General features: G+C 42.6%; 1 protein-coding gene across 4 annotated transcripts in view; it reads left to right on the plus strand.

The window, feature by feature from the left end:
• fgd4a (FYVE, RhoGEF and PH domain containing 4a) overlaps positions 1-18,977 on the plus strand; it is a 42,085-nt gene that overhangs the window by 17,093 nt on the left and 6,015 nt on the right. For 2 of the 4 annotated variants that reach the window (XM_029521999.1, XM_029522002.1), the window contains exons 2-5: positions 6,818-6,892; positions 14,127-14,282; positions 14,792-14,993; positions 17,320-17,740. In XM_029521999.1, coding sequence (XP_029377859.1) covers positions 6,818-6,892; positions 14,127-14,282; positions 14,792-14,993; positions 17,320-17,740 — 854 coding nt within the window. Of the gene's footprint in view, positions 1-3,059; positions 3,207-6,817; positions 6,893-9,521; positions 9,701-14,126; positions 14,283-14,791; positions 14,994-17,319; positions 17,741-18,977 lie in introns of those variants that run through there. The other 2 variants (XM_029522000.1, XM_029522001.1) reach the window with 2 other exon arrangements.

Here is an 18,977-nt window from a genome sequence, read left to right on the forward strand (position 1 = left end):
AAGAATTTCCCTTTGGATAAAATTAATAAAAAAATCTATCTATCTATCTCTTTATCTAAATAGCAATCTCCCAGCAAAATGTGTCTGAAATTTCATCTGCAAAATCTTGTCCATGTCCTTTCACAGAGGCCATGTGTTGTTGCACGGCCTCTGTTGGCTTCTGTTGTGGCTCTTTGCCTCATGTTGCATCTGAATAGCAAGTTTCAATTTATTGTAGATGAGTAACATCTCCTTAGCTTCACTTTGGTGAGAGTTTCTCATGGGTTTATTTTTGGAGATTAAGCTATATTTTGACTCCACGAAGGCATTCTCTTTTGCCGAAGTGATGGAAATTTAAAAGGTTATTTTTGTAAACATCGGTGGTGCTGCACGGACAGTGCCTGGAAACATTGCCACACTGTGAGCAGAAATAACCCCTGGGGCATGTGACGCTGCAGGGTTCAACTTCACTGATTTTACACAAATGTGTTAGTGCAGCTGGATCACTGGGGCTTTCTGCAGTTTATTGGATTGTATGGACACATTCTGAATGCTTTTCTGTTTACACAGTAATGGTCTTTAATGCTGGATATGGGTCACTTTCACATATCTCCGCTTCATTTTGTGCAACATTTCAAATCCATTTGGCTCAGTCTTATCATAGAAGAACGTGCTGCGAATGAGCACTGCTGTTCATTTATGAACAGACGGCTCAGCTGGGGCCCAGTCAGACGTGGCCGTTGAGTGGACAGGATATTGATTGACACATTTGGAAGCTTCTGCCCTGCAGCTGTGATCTGTTTTCCAAGGTAACCAGAGGGGGTCACGGGGTGGTGGAGGGGGAGGGGGAGGAGGAGGAGATGGAGGGAGACCACGAGAAAGAGGGTGATCGTAAATGAAAGAAAATAGGCATAATGGGGGAGCAATGAAGAAAGAGAGAATGACTGTCACCCATTGATGTTATCGAATACTCAACAATCGATCCATTTCTTAGTGATAACTGATGGCCCTTATCTCAACACTCTCTCTCTCTGCCGACTGCTTCTTTTTTTTTTTTTTGACACAAGGTTTAATACATCAGTCATAAAATGTGACATACATTTAAACAGGACATTACTTTTGCTATTAAAGATTATTAGGGAAGAATTTGCCTTTTCTTCTCACGCTGTTCTTTTTTCCTCCCTGGAGTCCTTAAAGTACAAACAGGGAGTTTTTTTTGTTTTGTTTAGTTTTGTTTTTTTTAAACTGTGGTGGCTGCTCTTCAGGCTCATGTTCACAGTACATCCCGCTTGGCGAGCCCCCATTAGACATGGGCCAGAGCGCATGTTTAGATCATGCTGAAAGCTTGTCTTCACATGCTGGGACCCAGTGAGGAGATGGACAATGTCAGCACAAGATATCCATGTTTTATGAGGCATGCGTTTAAGTAATCGGAGTGGGAGCATGAAGAAAGTGGGCAAGAGGAAAGGGGAGAAAAGCATCTCCAATGTTTTGCATTATTAAAGGTTTAAAGAAAAGCTGCTTAGCCGCGTTTATAAAGGTGAACATATCCAATATCAGTATGATTAGTGTGTTTTTTATTGAAAGGACTCTTTAACCTGTTTTATAGCCAAAGGCAACAATCATACCACAATATTTTTCACAGTTTTAGCTTTGTATCAGAAACAATTATTTCCTAACTGATGCGTCACTAAATTGCATTCAGGGCTTGAAATCTGCGGAGTAGTACTTGAATGGGAAGCAAGAAGGCAGGGTGAATATAACTTAAACTAAGTTAGTTCACCTTTCCAGATGCAAATGGTGTTTAGCTTTAGCCTTCCTGTGCAGCACAAACTGGCAGACAGAAAAACAGCAATTTAGCAACCAATATTGAGCATAATGGAGATCAAGCTAAACCAACATGACGGTGACTGAGCTGCACTCGCATACTAAATATATGTTGTAAATGTTTTGCTCATTGGATTATTCTGCCCAGACAGGAATTCCTTAGAGAACTAAATTATTGGATGAAGAATCAACAACATGATATGTACATGTTTGCTGCGTGAGCTGGAAAGATGAGGGCTCATATGGTTACCTTGACCCCATAAAGGTCTCTAGGCCTTTTAATTTTCACTCTATTATGCTTGTGGCAGAAAACCGTAATTCTCTGGTAATTGTCCATTATGGAAGGACAGGACAGAGAGCGAAGGGAGGCGGACACAGCTGGTCTCATTCAGCAGCCAATCTATTCTGTGTTGAGCATGAAAACCTCAGACGTGCTCACACACACCCAGACAGACGCACACATTATCAGGCAGTATGATTAAAGGGGGTGTGACTTGGCATATTAATACATTCTCCCCTTTCCATTATGTATGAGTTACATTTGAATGGTGGTTATCTCAATCTAGGGCAGCCATGTAAATTAGGCTACTTTGCATTCTCATGTTTGTATAGGCATTAACAGTCTTTTTTTATATGTTTAATACTGTATGTTTCTCTTCATTATAGGGTGATAAATGCAGATTCCCTTCTATGATTTTTAGGGTTTTTTAATTTCAGATTCTCTATGAAACACAGACTTTTTTTTTATTTATTCATTTTTTCTGGAGAGTATCATTATTTAGATTAGTTTAAAATTTAAAAACAGATTCATGTAATGCGGTAAATGTGAGGAAATGGAGATAGGACTCACTAGCTCAGGTTCTGGAGAAGAAAATTAGTTTGATACATTATTTGACAGAACTGCATATAGTTCAATATTAACTGTTAGAGCTGGTTAATTTCATCTGTCTCACTTCTCCATTTGCACTGTTATTTTAGTTCTCTGTACTTTCCTCAATTTTGTGTTCCCACCTTTTCTTTGAATTCTTCCCATCTTCTTTTTCTCAAATCTCCTCCCTCCTCGGGTGGCATCATTATGGAAATGGTTAAAAGTGACCGTGAAACAATATTGTGAAGGGCAACTCCTGCCTCCCCACTTCCTGCTATTCCCTCTCTCACCTTGCGACTCTGGTTTCCAGGGAACCGGTTTGTACAGTGACATGACAGATCCTCAGAGAGCTTGAGGTGCTAATGAACACATGAAGTAACCAGGCGACAATGAAGGTTGCATCTGAAGACAGAGATTAGGTTTCTGTTGTGTGCAGATGAAACTGAGCTGAGGACAGTTTCTGAGATGGACAAACGTTGTGTGGTTGGCAGGATGGGGATGAAACAGCTGCACTGGAGAGGAGAGTTCAGAGGTACTGTAAGGATTGTTTCTTTTGTCAAATAGTCAAATTTTGAAATTCTCAAATAGTCAAATAAATAAGAATGAAAATTAAATAAGAAAATATTGTTTGGTTTCTTTTCTGGAAAAGGTTTTTGAGATGAGTACTGTAGGTGAACCACCACGGTTATCCCCATGGTCGCAAAAATCCACATTCACACCGGCTGTCAAATGAGTGTGTGCGTGTGTGTGTGTGTGTGTGTGTGTGTAGTCACCTCAAAAACATCCTAAACATTCAGCCTGTCTGTTGACCAGAAACCATGTAAATAATTCCTTGTGACATTGTATGGTGAATGGCGAATGACAATGATGCATTAAATGTAAGGTGGTTTTTCCTGCTCAGTTTCCAGAAAGGTTGCATAAGTGGCAGTAAAGTCATCAGCCTGCACGCTTTCCTGCATACTGTAAATCCCAGTGTCACATTTTCTAACAGTTTCTTACCAGACTTGTTGTCACGTGGCTGAAACCTCAGAGGCAACAGTGGAGAAAGATTCACTTCATTTAATGTCTGAAGGTCAGATTTGGGTAATGACTCACTTGGTTTTTAATCTTTTTTGTGTGTCAAACTCTTACTGCTGCTATAGATGAGGAAAAGTGAATAGAGGCAGCTAGGAGATTAATTTATGTGATAAATACAATATGTAGTATGTAACCAAGCAGTAGTGAATAGCTGATAATGTCAAATCTCAATTAAGCTTAATCTTTCATTATTTGTCAGAGGCTGCAGGTGGGGGGGCTGGAGCTGACGTTGCAGATCAGTATTAACCTACAGCTACATTTCTTTGCGCTGCAAGAGAAAGCCTGAGTAGCTGAGCACCCAAAGGGAACCCACGCAGCCACAGGGAGAACACGCAAACTCCAGAAAGAAAGAGAATCGAACCCCTGTGGGACAACAGCACTAACCACCATTCCACCTTGCCGCCTATATACTGTCAATAGACTACAGTGTTATTGGGAACAGTGGCAGAGGCGTCTCCAGGAGACGTTGCAGTATGCGACCTGTGCCGTTTAGTGCCAACTTCATGGAGCTTGCGTATCGAAAAACTTCAACCTAGTGGAAGGTTTTTTGTTTTTTTTTTCCCCCCCACAGTATCCTGCACTTTGTGCTCACTTTGCCGACAGTAAACCACAGTAAACACTAAAAGATAGAAAATGGCACATCAGCTTTCTCAGTTCCTCAATTTCTTTTACATCTCTGTTTTTATCAGTTATTTTCAGCTTCAGAATTTCAGTCTTTCTTTTTCAAAACTGCCTAGCAGAGCTCTCCCCAACTTGTTCATTTGGCAGATAGGTATGGATATTGCATTTGTGTTTGCGCTTAATAGTTATTGTTTTGAGCCTACTGTAGCCTGTGTTTCACATCTCACTTCTGCAAATACTGGCCAACAAACCAGTGTACTCGTGCATACATGTGACCCTGTGCACGTGATTTCTTGTAGTCCGTCCGTTGGCTGAGGTCAGAATGTTGCTATGCTGTGAGTTTAGAACTCCAGATTACACTATCAATATGAAAAACAGGAAGTTGACAGACAGGAAGAGGAAGTTAGTGGTCAGGCTTGTAGCTGGACAAATACTCTACTCCCCATCATACATCATCATAGCAGGAGCCCCCCCCCCCCCCCCCCCCCCCCCCGGCACACACCCACACAACCACACCTGAGAAACCCACTCATTCAACCTGAACATCCTTTCTGGTCATTGACATTTATATTCTGACAGAGTATATGGCTTTTATTGTTTGTGTGTGTGTGATTTAATTGCTGACATGGTAACACATCCCCCACTTCAGGAAATAATAGGTGTATGATGACTATGATCACATGGCTGAGAGTCTGCTGGGGAGGGCGAGAAGGGGGTGTCACAGTTTGAGTGAGTTAGTGGGTTTTGTGACTGATATGTAGATAACGCTTTTGATAAGCTGCTTATATTTATAGTCTGAATAAGGAACTTGCATAACAGATTGGGTTTCCACTAAGGCGCTCTAAAGTAAGTTTGTGTGTGTGTGTGTGTGTGTGTGTGTGAACAGTAGGCAGGCCTGTCATGAGAGGTCCAGATGGTGGGTGGAGAAAGCTCTCCTTTAATCCCTGATCAGGATATTAGACCCCCCCCCCCCACCCCCTCAGCCCCCTCAGCCATGCTGAGTCCGTCCACTTTTCTTTTGCGGGGCATTATTCACACTTCATTATGTCGCTCTGAGCTCAGTGTTTGTGTTTTGTCATATCCCAACTGATTCAGTCCTAAACGCTAATGGTAGTACATGGTAGTCTGGTGTGTCACAAGAGGTAATGAACAGTGATGACAGTTTACTACAGAGATATACTAAATGAGGAAACATGTCTAGACCTTACCATCATGTCTCATCCATACTGTTTTAGTTTTTTTTTGCACATTATACCCTTACATTGTTAAAAATGTTTATCGACAGTGGTGAAAAATATTATGAAAATATACTTGTTTCATAAATACACGCAGGTTATGTTTTAACGATATGGCAATGAAGTAAATGTAGCGCTGCATGATAAACATGACGTGAAGTGCAGCTGAGACTGATGGGATTGTCATTAGCAAAAAAAAAAAAAACAAAAAACAATGAAATGGACAAACCCAGTGTCTGGTGAAACTAGTTTCTCAGATATTCACACTGAATTATAATTGGCAGAAATTGTGCTGTTCAAAGTCCAGCAAGGAAGCGTTGCAGTTAAATGTTTGTTTTGCAGGTTAGACTGCATTTGGCATTTTCTTATTTCCGCATAATAAATATTATCTTGCATAATCTGAATAAACATGAATAGATGTAATGTTTTGAACCTGGATGTTACCTTTAGAAAAATTAAGAATGATTTATGAGATCTTCTCACTTGTCGTCGTCGTCGTCGTCATATCATTATCAGGCAGAGCCGAATGAAGAAGGCCAACTTTCATTTGTGCTGTAGTACAGAGTTTTTCTGCCCAGTGTGTCCTTCCCACACTTTAACAGCTGCACCGATCATCTGCTGTGATGCTTTAAATCAGACTGAGCGCTCAGGTTCATATGGATGTGTGCACACAAGTCTGTAACTGTCTGAGTTATGATTGTTTGTGTGTGTGTGTGTGTGTGTGTGTGTGCGTGTGCACATTCAAGCCCATCAGTGTTGTTATGACTGATGCTATTTTCTCTTTAATCTTTTATGTACATATTAAAAGGCTGTGTTGAAAGCTCTCCCCACAGATGATGCCCTACAAATCACAGACAGACTAATTAGGGTTTCTATCTCCGGGGGACGGTATATTCCCTCTCATTCTCAAAACAAACACCCCCCCCGATCTTGATAAATGCGGCGACTGGAGGATAACCACTCTACAGCAGCTTATATAAGAAATGCATATTCTTGCTCCTTCTTCGTATTTCTCTTTCTTCCATCGCACATTTTCATCTCCCCTCTCCCTATACAACCTGAGCTGGTGCCCCCCGCTAAATTAAACATGGGCCTGCCTGGAACTGCATGAAGTTCCTGTCTTGCATGTGGATTCAGTATTACAATATCTTCCTGCGCTCTAGTGTGAGGGGCATTTTTTCACAGTGAGCCTTGTGTTGTGTTGTTGCAGAGCGGAAAGGCAAAGCCGCCTGCTGCCAGTCCAATGAGGAGGCCTGCGTGGCTGTGAAGATCGAACACGCCACAGGTAAGAAACTCTACTATTCTAATATTTACTATTGTAATGTGCAGCTTTTAAAAAAAAAAAAAAAAAAAAAATCATCTGTATCTGTCGTTGAAAATGCTCACTTGCATTTTAATATAGTTATTTTCAGAGATCACACGTAGCAGATGTGTTGTGGTTTTTCACAGGCTGTGGTTTCTAGTCTGTACACCAGTTCCATGCCACTTTTTCATCCAGTGACCGTGTGGGAGGTTGTACTGAGTGGTATTATGAAGAGAAATGTTTAATTACTTGCCAGTCACCAGCTCTGATCCTCAGCAGGATGGCCATTCATTTGTTTCCTGGATATCACAACAAGTGTTTCCTTTTAACCAAATGTAGTTCACATCTTGCACTTGTTCTAAAGGCTGTATCTTCACTGCGGCTTAGTGCTGTGCAGGGGTATGACAAAGGCTGCCGGTCCCTGCCCTATTTTTATAGGAAACTCTTGTGTGTGTGTGTGTGTGTGTGTGTGTGTGTGTGTGTGTGTGTGTGTGTGTGTGTGTGTGTGTGTGTGTGTGTGTGTGTGTGTGTGTGTGTGTGTGTGTGTGTGTGTGTGTTTGTATGTAGTTAGCATCTTGGTGATGAATGGGCACTTTCCTCCAGTCCCCAGTGTCTTCCTATTTTTCACATGTTCTCATTTTTCCTGCCCTTTGCTTCCACCATCTCACTGTTTCTTTTTGCGTACTTTTCCTTGCCTCCTGTCTCTCAGTATGCCCCACCCCACCCCGTCCCGCCCCCCAACACCTCCTGGTTTAGAGCAGAGTGCAGTTCTAATTTCACTCTCACCCTGGGATTAAACAAAGAGGCACGGTTAATCTAAAGAAAGTCTGGGTCTCTGAGCACAAGCAGATAATTCCCCATGCATTGTGGTGATGGTTATCTGTTGGACACACACACACACACACACTCTCTTATGGTGTGTGGTCACAATGGAGGCTACATACACTACAGGAAAACCAGACATGCACTGTAACTACCATCTCTCTAATTCATTGAGTCAGACTGTGGGTTGTGTGTGTGTGTGTGTTGGTGTGCCAGTTTATGTCCTACCTTTGTGTGGAAGGAAGGTGCAGCAATTCATTATGCTTTGTCTTAGTGTCACTCATCTACCACTGAAAATGTTTATTCTTATTTCAGTGTATGACCTGGGCATTTAAATCTAATCAAATCTAATCAACTGAAACTACATATTCTTTGGAGAATATTGCACATTTTTGGCAGCATAGTGGGCAGCCTGGGGCCTTTCTGTGTGGAGTTTGCATGTTCTGTCCGTGCCTGCGTGGGTTTCCTCTCACCATCATCAGTGACTCTAAATTGTCTGTAGGTCTGAGTGTGAGTGGTTGTTGGTCTCTGTGTGTCTCTGTGTGTTGGCCCTGCGATGGACTGGTGACCTGTCCAGGGTGGCCCCGCCCTCACCCAAAGTGAGCTGGGACTCGCTCCAGCTCCCCCGTGGAATCATATTTAGAGAGGTGAACATTTGTATTCTACGGCCTTTCTGTAGTAATGTGGTTTGTGGTGTGAATGAGAGTTTATGTGTTCTTTACTGAGATGTAAAACTATCAGACAGAACCGATGGAATGATCATTGGTCCTGTCTGAATCCAGTCACAGTGACATATGCAGTTATGCTCATCGTTGCTCAGTGAGCATCCATTTTTATGACATTTGACATATTCACAAAAGACAGATGAAAAGAACTATTTGTAGATGTGAGATGATTTAAATTAAGGGTTTCTGTCCTTGCTTTTATATGTCAACATCTGATTGGCCAAAGTTGATGTGAAAGCAAGTACTTTAGAGCCAGACTGTCACAGATTACGGGGCAGGATAAACATGTACAAAACATGCAGAAGGTCAAGTCGCAGTTCTGTCCACTGACTTCTGCAAAATGTACATCTTGTTCTTGGTCCTCGGATCCCTGTTTCATTTTCAATTACTTTGTATTAATATTGACTTGAACATTTACATTTCACTGTAGGTGCACCACATGTGACAAATAAAGATCTCGACTTCAATCTTGAACTCATTTTACCAGAAGCGCATTAGTTCTACCTTGTTACTTATAATATTTGCACAAGCAGTGTGCCTGAGGAAGGGGTGGTTTAAAATTATACATGAGAGGCTCCGGCCTTCATTTAGTTTCTGTCAGGCAGAGAAAACTGGTATGCGGCGCTCCAGGCTGCTTTAGAGCCGGGCGGGTTAACCATTGATCAAACTAACCGATATCGGAGGCAAACAGAATGAGAAACAGAGTGGATGTTACACAAGCATGTCCATCCTCTACCAGTGGTCTTGTTTCACACCATGCAGACACTTTTATTTGCTGGCACCACTTCTCATTCCAGTATATCAAATGAGGTCAGAAAGCTGGATAGGACTTTGATCATGTTGCACCAGTGAGTTAATTCATTGTGCAACCTCCATGTGTCCATACTGATTTGCTGCTCTTTATTTCTACATGTTATATGTTTGAAGCGTGTAAACTCTGTATCTTTGGATCCTGTGAGCCCAGAGCTGAAGGGGGCTGCATGAAGCTCTGGATGTGTGTATGTGTGTGTGTCTGTGTCTCTCAGTACTTTTTAAAAGCCACTTAAATGGGTGGGTGTGTGAGCGAGAGTGAGGGAGGAGTTTTGTGAGTCTAAATGTTGAGACACTCGGTGGTGAGGCTGCATGGGAAGATCGCAGGGAGCCTAAACTCAGTGCTCTTTTGGGACACACACTTGGACACAAACTGTGGATACTGACTGAGGATACTCTCTGCAGCTGCTTTCCTGCCTGTCTCGAGCACAGGGTGAGTTCAGCCACTGGGATTATTTTTTTTGTTTTTTGTTTTTTTCAACTTTGCGATAAACTTCATCTCTCCTCTCTCAGTTTTAAGGCTTCACCTGAGATTAGCTTCGTCTTTGCTGGATGAAATGTGTTTGAGAGCACATGGTCTTGATTTGGTAATGGTTAGAACAAGCTTGTAGCTGTTAATGTTGGCCTTCTGTTTTATCTGCCGGTTTAACATTGCAATGCTTACACTGTAACATTGGTAATAAATACTGATGTATGTAATCCTGCTCGGGCAGGTTGTGGCACTCTATGATTTTTACCCTTTGTACTTCAGAAATGGTGCAACTGTCTTATCCCATGTTCCCCAACGTGTGCAGACACCCAGATAATCAGTTATTGTCTGTGATCTGAGTGCTGTGTATGTAAGGAGCCGAGCGGTAAGAGGACAAAGCCTCAGTTTGAATCTGTGAGCACCACTCCTGTCTGGGCAGGGACACACGGTGACAGACAAACAGGTGTGCCTTTTGTAGTTTTTCTCTTTTTGTTTTTTTTTACTTCGTGTTCGAACACTGAAGTATCTGGCACGTTCTGCCAGAGGTGGTTTGGGAGGAGGACAAAAAAGAGTGTGACAAGAGAACGTAAGAGACAGGTTAGACGGACTTACTGTGTCATAAGCGTGTGATAGAATCGTCCTGAAGTAGCATTTAACAGTGACTCAGAGGAGATGAATGGAAGGGTGAGAAAACCTTCGTGGTGTGTTTTTGTTTGTTTTGTTTTGTTTGTTTTTTTTTAAATAAACCTCATTCTGTTTTGATCTTTTTGCCAGGCTAGCTGCACAGTTTGGGGGTGGCAATGCCAGTAGCACTGTTATCGCTTTGCAGCAATCTGATGAGATGATTGCCTTGAACATTTATGCAGAAAATCTCCATCATCATACATTAGGAGCTGAACTGGACCATGACTAACAGTTTTTATAGTAATTTTGTTTGGGATCACAGGGGTTAACCAACAGACTGGTTAGACTGGAGCCAAACTATTTTGGGTGCTAGCTGAAATGATTTACTATTTTTAGGCACAGTTTGTTTTTTTGTTGCAGGGGAAAATATTTGTGCCAAATGATACATTCTTTCAGCTTCCTTGCAGTAAACTCCTCTCCTGCTGGGATGCGGGCGATATGACAGGGAAGGGGGTGTGTCACATAAACTCTCACAAATGAATCTAACTTCTTAAGTGCAGGTGAACAACAGAGGGTAGAGTCAGCCTTCTCATTGTCTTTGAAAAGATGATGTGTTTTTGGAAAGCTTTGGCACATCTCTGTGTCGACGGCTAATGTAGTAGAGGGGGATGCTCCTCAGGGTGTTAGATAAACAAAGAGGAGTTTTTTGAAGTCAGACATTACTGGATACTTTGCAAATCAAGAATTCTGCACTCGTCTTTCTTATGCAGCGCTAACGAGGCCTGATATTTGCTGAAGCATTTCTTCGCTCACTGCTGTGGAGTTTTGGATTCACTGAGATGGAAGCATATGTCTACAGGCTAGTCCAGTCAGTCGGGAAATAAATTTAGCATATTCAGAAGGTAACAAGGCACTTGCCATGACAGCATAGTCTCACCATCCTGCACCAAGGACACACATAAAGGTCGAGTCCCAGCTTGACTTTTCAAACTCCTCACTTCCTGGATTGCTGCAGCCTCTGACAGTGTTTTGGTTTCAGTCCAATAGCAGTCGACCTGTGCGCTGTGCAAACACACTAACATCACATTTGACACAGTTCTTGCTTGCTCATGCTAGTTCTTGTTCTATTACAGGCTTTAGTTGTGTTTTACATCAGCAAGTCTCTGCTCAAGTGTGACTTCCCTTTCGATAGAGATGTGTGTCAGCAGGGTGGGAGCTGGCTCTTATTCATTTACTGTTCATTTCACTGTGCCAAGCCGGTTTTAATGACAAAATACCAGAAAGAGCGTTACCAGGAGCTGTAGTTTCTGCTAGGCACCCCCAGCTCTGAGAGAGGAAGTGTAAATCATGCTGCTTTTTTTTTTCTTCTTCTTCTAACTGTACCAGAAGTGACTGCTTCACAGTGAAAATGAAAGCTTTGAGATCATAACAGGAGATCTTTTTCTGAACAATTGAAAAGGGAATTGGAATATGCAGGGCCAAGACAAATATATTTCCATGTCTCTAAGATGATCTCTGTTTGCATCTCTTTTTTTCTTATCTTGAACAATAACCGTTAAAAGATCTGCACAAGAACTAGTTCAAATGAAAGCCTGCAGCACAGAGACCATTTTCAGCTGATGGTTCAACACCGTTCATAACAACCCCAGAATGACCCAGGCAGCAGAGAGTTGACCTGCAATCATGCAGGATAAATAAAAGTACAATGTACACCCAAAGGCCTCACCCTGAGCTGTATATGTATGATATGGTCTATAACTTGAATATTTTTTTTCTAATCTCTTGATGTGTTCGTGAGGGGAAACCAAGCATGTAATCATCGACATTCCTGAGGCCGACTTCAGATTTGATTGGTAATTTTGGGGCTTTGTTTAAAAAGTCTGACCTCCCAAGCACAGCATGGGACCATTTCTAGTCAGAAAGTTGCTGGAGTTGTTGCCTTTAATTACTGTAATTTTGTCAAAAATAGAAATGGCAGGGAGATGATTCTGTGGTAATTTTTCTCTTTCTGTTCCAGGATGGTTAGATAAAGATGACTGTAGAGTCCACAAAATACAGTCTGAAAGATATACTGTACAGTTTTTTTTTTACTCCAGTACCACTCATTTATACACGTTAAAGGTGAATATTGTACCAATAAAACCCCAGAGAATTCAGATCAGCTCACCATGAGGTTGTTCTCTGCCCTACAAAGCATTGAAGTGTCAATGTTTTTTGTTTTAGGGGTCCGTAGCCTGAATGATCACTTACTGCCCTTGTCAACCTGTCCACCCAGGGCAACAGTTATCAAATTCTGAAAAATGACCTGATGTTTCCTGTCTAGCATCTAACGGGGCACAGATAAAATTAACAACTAACAGCTGCCTCAGAGTAGACAAGAAATCAGTCAAAGTTTAGTTTAATGTCAACAGGATGGACGATGATCTCCAGCAATGAAGTTGGCTTACCCGATGGTCAACTCTCTTGAAAGTACAGATGCTCTCTGCTATTTCGGGTAAGAGGAAAGAGCCAGTCAAGGAGCGGCTATAAATTAGAATGGCTTACAGTGGAAACAAATGAAAGGTTTTTATTGATGAGTGCCGCACAGAGGACTTCACTTTCCGTCAAACATCAGTCATCACTGTGTGGTGACAGAGCAGACTCAAATGAAAGAATGTTTTACCGCCTCTCACTACAGCAACAGATGAAACCAGTCACTGTGCATCGTGTTTATCCATACAAGCTAGCCATGCATAAAAGCTACATTGATTCCTCCACTCTGCCTATACATCAGTGCCACGCTTTAAAATCACACACACACCCAGTTAAGTGACCACGTAAATGGATACTAATGGACTAATAGCTTGTGAGCTAAAGTGAATGCCGATTGTCTCAGCACAAAGTACTGTAATTCCAAATATGGGCATTTGCCCTAACTTGGCTCTGTGTGTGTATGTGTGTGTCTGTGTGTCTCTGTGTCTGAGGTCAGGCAGAGGTAGATTTAGGCTACTGTAAACACTGCCATTTTGTGTCTGTGGCTGCTGCCGGCTTTAACTAAACACTGATGCGCGACCATCTGTGTCCAGCTGGTTGGGTAAAAGCCTCCCTGGTGCTGATCATCACCTGGCTCATTAACCAGATAATCAACTGAACTGTCTGACGCTCTCTAATATCTAAACCGCATCTGCTTATCATAAGCACATTTTCGCCAATTAATACACTGTTATCCTGTGACTGTCAATGCAGAGGAAGAACGTCTCCCTGGTAAAGGAAAGACTGTTTCACAAAGCCACTGGAATGTGTTGACTTGTAATTTAAATATGAAAAAACTAACTTTTTAAAGGTGACTGAAGGTTAACAGGTAATCTTGCAAGTAAAAAAAAATGTTCCATCAAAACTATAAATATTCAAATGCATAACAGCCAGACCATATGGCTGCACTATCATCAATTTATATCACTGTTGTTATGTATGATTATTATTACACTTGGCCTAAATATCCAGAGGAATTTCAGATTTCTAAAGAAAGGAAAAAAACCAGGCTTAAATATCATCTGAGAAGTGAGAATGATCCACTGTGCTATTTCCGCCCTGTTCTTTGTGCAGGAGGTTTTAACAAAGGAACAATGGTCTTTGTAAACTCTGTTTGCTTGTTGATCGTTTTCGATAATTTCTATGCAGTTGTATCATCACTCTCCTTTCATTTACTGTGAAACAGAAATGACTGCATTGAATTGATTATTGACCTCTATCTAACAGTGCCATGCTCCCTCTCTCATCTTTCCAGCTCAAGGCAGCAGCCCGGCGTGTCAGCGCCGTGAGCGGCCCAGCGTGCAGGCGTGTCTAAATCGGGCCAACCGTGGGACGACTGACAGGAGCAGGGGAGTAGGCGTCAATGGAAGACGCCCCAGCAGCAGGTCTTCGCTGCAGTATAAACCACAAGGTACAAGACCTGAAGAGTCGTTATGTATTCAGCCCAACACAGCACGGTGGGAGGGTCAGAAAACACAACTGGGGCAGAGTATTGTCCTCTGAGTCACACATGAAAGTAGTGACACGCACTGACTTATTGTTCAGTCTCAGTGTGACCTTTCTCCTGTTTTGAAATTGCCTGTCTTTGTCTGTTTGCTGCGTGATTCTTGAACAAATAAATAGCTCAGCCATGCCAGTTTACTATATGTTCAGTGGAAATAGAAAGGAATGAATGAACCCGGAGCCTCATTCCCTTTTTATTGAGCTGTGGACTTCATCCTACATAGTTAGGACGTGACCTTTGTCATTTGATAAAAAGGTAAAACTGACTCATCTTTCAAGATCTGGGTTTGTGCTATTTCAAAGCTGAGGATGTAGACAAAGTCAGTACCGTGTACTGATGTTATTAGCTCATACTGCCCTCTTCAGTTCTCAGTTGAGATTGTACTTCAATATTTCCCCCACTTGTCTCCTCTTCAGTGCCACCCAAGCCACCGCATCTTCAGAGCCCGGTGACGGAGCTCTCATCCCCATTGGGCCAAAGCAAGAGACCACCACTTAGAGTAGCCATGGAAGAGGGAGGTGGAGGAGGAAGAGCAGGTGGTGGAGTCGTGAACCGGGAGAAGACCAGAGAGAAACACTCCAAAGTCTCCGACCTGATCAGTCGCTTTGAGGAGAACAGGTAGGGGTCTCTTCACTTTCAGGTGAAGCGTCATGTCGCTCCACAGAAATGAATTAAAAGAACAAATATTCTGTCATGAGAAGCTGCCTGGATTGCTCTGTAATCGGTAAAAGTGGCTTTTAATTGAGAAATGTTGCTGACTCAAAGCATCATTGCACCCTCCGTGACAGACGCAGCAGCTTCAGTTGTGGCTCACGGGTCGTGGTTGAAAAACCCTCTTCTACATCGCTCAATAACATCTGTAATGAAGTGACCCCATTGAAGTTGTTGTAATCACAGCAACGGAAAACTTCTCTTTCCTAATGTTTTCTACAGGGCCTATTTCAAAGGGTAAAGCAGAAGTCCCTCCTCAGCTTTGACTCAGTGATAGAAGCTCAGACGAGAGCTGTAGACAGAGCAAGTGGAGATTAGCCAGTGCTTCACAAGCCAAGTGTTTGCAAGGGGGGCGGGGGGTGAAAGGAGATTTACTCAGGCGAGGGGAAACACAGCTCTTTATTCAGTTGTGGCACAGGACTCAGCGTTGCAAGATGAAACCCAGAAGAACTAGGTAGGATCTTTACAACGAACTTAAACATCCATAGTGTAAAAATAATATTTCTGTTGGCTCAACAATATCTACTGATGCAACCCCCCCCCCCTTTCTTTTTTATTAATTTATTTTTTTTATGTTTCATCTTCTTTTATTGAATGTCATTTAAAGTTTTGCTTGTAACTGCAGCCTTAGATATGTGTCAGAGGCCCATTGATGGTGGTGAGAGGCACAACAATGGTGCCCTTGTCCCAGCTGCTCATACAGTAGAGCCCAAAAATATTCAGACTTCAGCACTGGCAGCCCACTAAAGTTTCACTCACATCCCCTCAGCCTCTTGCCTCATATGCAAATTCATCTGGGGCTTCGATCTCTGAAAGCAAGAACAGAAAATCAAAGCGAAACCTGAGGCTATCTGTGCATTTCATCACATTTTCAGGTGTGAAATAAGTTAAATTGCAGTGATGTGGTGTGATTTTTTTTTTTTTTTTTAAATATTCAGACTCTGGAGGGCTGCAGATATTAGCCCTCTAGTGGCCTTGGAACAGAAGCAGTAGAAAGACCCACAGCTTGTGAGAACAGAATTAGCCTACTAATATACTAATCTGGTTCACATGGCACTTGGCCGCCTTAAAAGTAGCTAGAGTACCACATGGCTATTTCATGTCTATTTCAGCCCGTTTTGAAACAGTCATGTACTGGAATAGTTGACTGTGTCATGTACTCACAAAGAGGAACTGCCATGTGCACTGACAAAGTGAAGCTGTGTCTGTCTGTCTGGTGTTTTGTTTTTTTTATCATTGTTTTCTGGCACTGCCCCCCCCCCATCATGATATCATTCAGGGTTTTTGTTTTTTTCCTCTGTGAAGAGGGGATGATATTTTGGTTAGAGTTGAGCTGCTCAGGTGGCCGACAGCCCAGGAGTGATTCACGCGTGGAGCGTTGCACCAGCCTGTTGTCATTCCTCTATTTATACATACTTGTCTCTTCCGGACAGTGACATTCAACGCAAGTGTGAATGTTGCTGCATGCTAATGAAAAAACACTTTTTTTTTCTTTTTTTTTTTGTGTGTGTAATAGTCGTTACACCGTTGGAAGAACTGGTAATATTCTAAGTGCCGGAAGATTTTTTTAGATCTGATCTGAGGTTCTTAAAACATAAGATCAGCAGAGCAGAAATGTAGTAGCTACACGCTGGAAAAATAGAAGTCTGGAGGTTCATTTACAGGGAAGCAGCTGGACCAACTGCTGGTAGAGGATGTAGAACAGCTGAATGGTGACATTGTACATGCACATGTGTGTCTGTGTGTGTTAATTTGGTTTCCATTCCTGTTCTCTATTTCAGACTGTATTGTGCAGACCGCTTTTAGCATTTTTTTTTTTCATTAATGTTCAAGCAAAGCATGAGAGTGATGTTATAGTAAGATTTAAATATATATAACACATTCTGTGTGTGTGTGTGTGTAGTAGGAAATAGGACAACATTGATCCCAGGGGAGTTGTCATACTTCTCCTGTACTCCTCATTACTCTACCTACATTCCCTCTCTGCTCACACTGCTCTTCCTCTGCATCACAGGAGCTCTCTGCAGCCTCATAAGATAGGACATTTTTGCATTACCAAAGATTTATTTTTAACTCTCATATTCACATGCAAAAGCTCTCATTACTGTCTCACACCCCCTGGTCAGTGTGTCAGCGAGAGCAGCTACTTAACGGGGGGGGTTGCAGTTAACCTCTTTTTGTGTCTATGCTGCTCCAACTGACTTCCCTTTTGCTCTTTCCTCTGTTCCTGCAGCAACACAGAGACCAAGAAAGACACCTCTCCGCTCGACTCGATCAGCAAGTCTAACAATTGCAGCCCAGCCCACCGCCCCCACCAGAGGCAGATGGACACAGGCAGGATTCAGAAGAACCATACTCCCAAACGGACCACACCACACCGGGATGACCACAAACCGGCGGCCAATGGGGTGCTAGCGCAGATGGAGCAGGACAAGGAGAAGGAGGACAAAGATGAGCCTGAGAATGGAAGTGTGAGGATAGAAACTGCAGGGCTGGTCAATGGAGATATGGGTAATGGGAGCACAGAACAGGATGAGGATCACTCCCCCCGTCAGACAGACGGGACTGATACAGAAAGCCACACAGAGAACGAGGACTCTGAGCCCACAGCGGAGAGCGAGCACAGGAGTGGAGAAGGGAGCACGGACCAGAAGGTACAAGCTGGGGGATTTTTTACATCTATTTTGTCAGTGGTGTGTATTTGCAACTCGGCAGAAGTATCTGGTTGCTCTGGCTCTGCAGATTGTGATAAACAAAACTGTCAGCACTTATTTATGCTCTAGGCTCTCAGCACAATTAAATCATGTGAACTACTTAAGTTCTGGGTCACACTAATATTGTAAGGATCGTGTTACAAAGGAAGAAGCATGTCTCTAAGGACGGTTATTTTCTGCGAAGGCCAAACAGATGTCAAACGTTTGAGCAGCTGAGATTGTGTTTTAATCCCTCTTTCCCCTCCTCCTCTTGGAAGCCCGTGGAGCCTGCTGTTGTCTGCAGATTATAAATATCTCAGGTTCTGAACAATCTCTGTTCTCTCAGTGCTGAAAACAACAACACAAAATAATCGCCTAGCTTCGTTGTGAAATGTTCAGGAATACGGTCATTCAGTCTGCACTAAGTTTGGCTTTGTTCCACTTTCTCATCGAATCACATTTGTATTTGTCTGTAACATTTCCATTCAGCCGTGTTACAGGTTTCTGTGTGTCAGAAAACACAAAGACACACAAAACAAGTATACACCTCCAGGGGGGTGTGCACAACAAACACAACATACTCCTATTAAATGTTATCTCTAAATTTGAAAAGGAAGTTGTGGCAAGCCTGAGAGATAATTATTGGCAAGTAAAAAGTACATTTCCCGATAAACTGTAGTAGAGTAAAAGTATAACGTGTTAAGTCAACTTGATTTTCCTTCCCTGCTCTTTTGTCTCAGAAAGAAAGACAATGCTTTCTCTACTGACCTGTGTCCGCCAAAAAACAGGATGAACTGCATGAAGTGTGGGGAAATGTAAGCCCACTCAGACCAACAGTCGAGAGAAAGATGCCACTTCCTTGTGGTTATGTATACCGTGCAGTGTGCCACTGCCATTGTCATTGTGGCAGTAAACTTTCTTGACCAGCAACAAAAACATCACGCTGCCTGTGTGCTTCAGGCCACTTTTGAGGCTTCTCCGAACGTCCTCTATAATAACCGACCTCCCACACAAAGCTTTGACTTCATTGTGTCTTAGCTTGATTTAGTGCCATTTCCCTTCATCTATATTTTCATTTCCTGTTCTGAAGGCCTCCTGTGACACCACAGGTCAGCCCACCATCACTGGGGTGTTAATGATACAGCAAACCGGATTCAACACAAGGCAGCACATAGACGAGGGATAACTCACTGAGGCG

The sequence above is a fragment of the Echeneis naucrates genome, chromosome 16 (genome assembly GCF_900963305.1).
Source record: "Echeneis naucrates chromosome 16, fEcheNa1.1, whole genome shotgun sequence".
NCBI lineage: Eukaryota > Metazoa > Chordata > Actinopteri > Carangiformes > Echeneidae > Echeneis > Echeneis naucrates.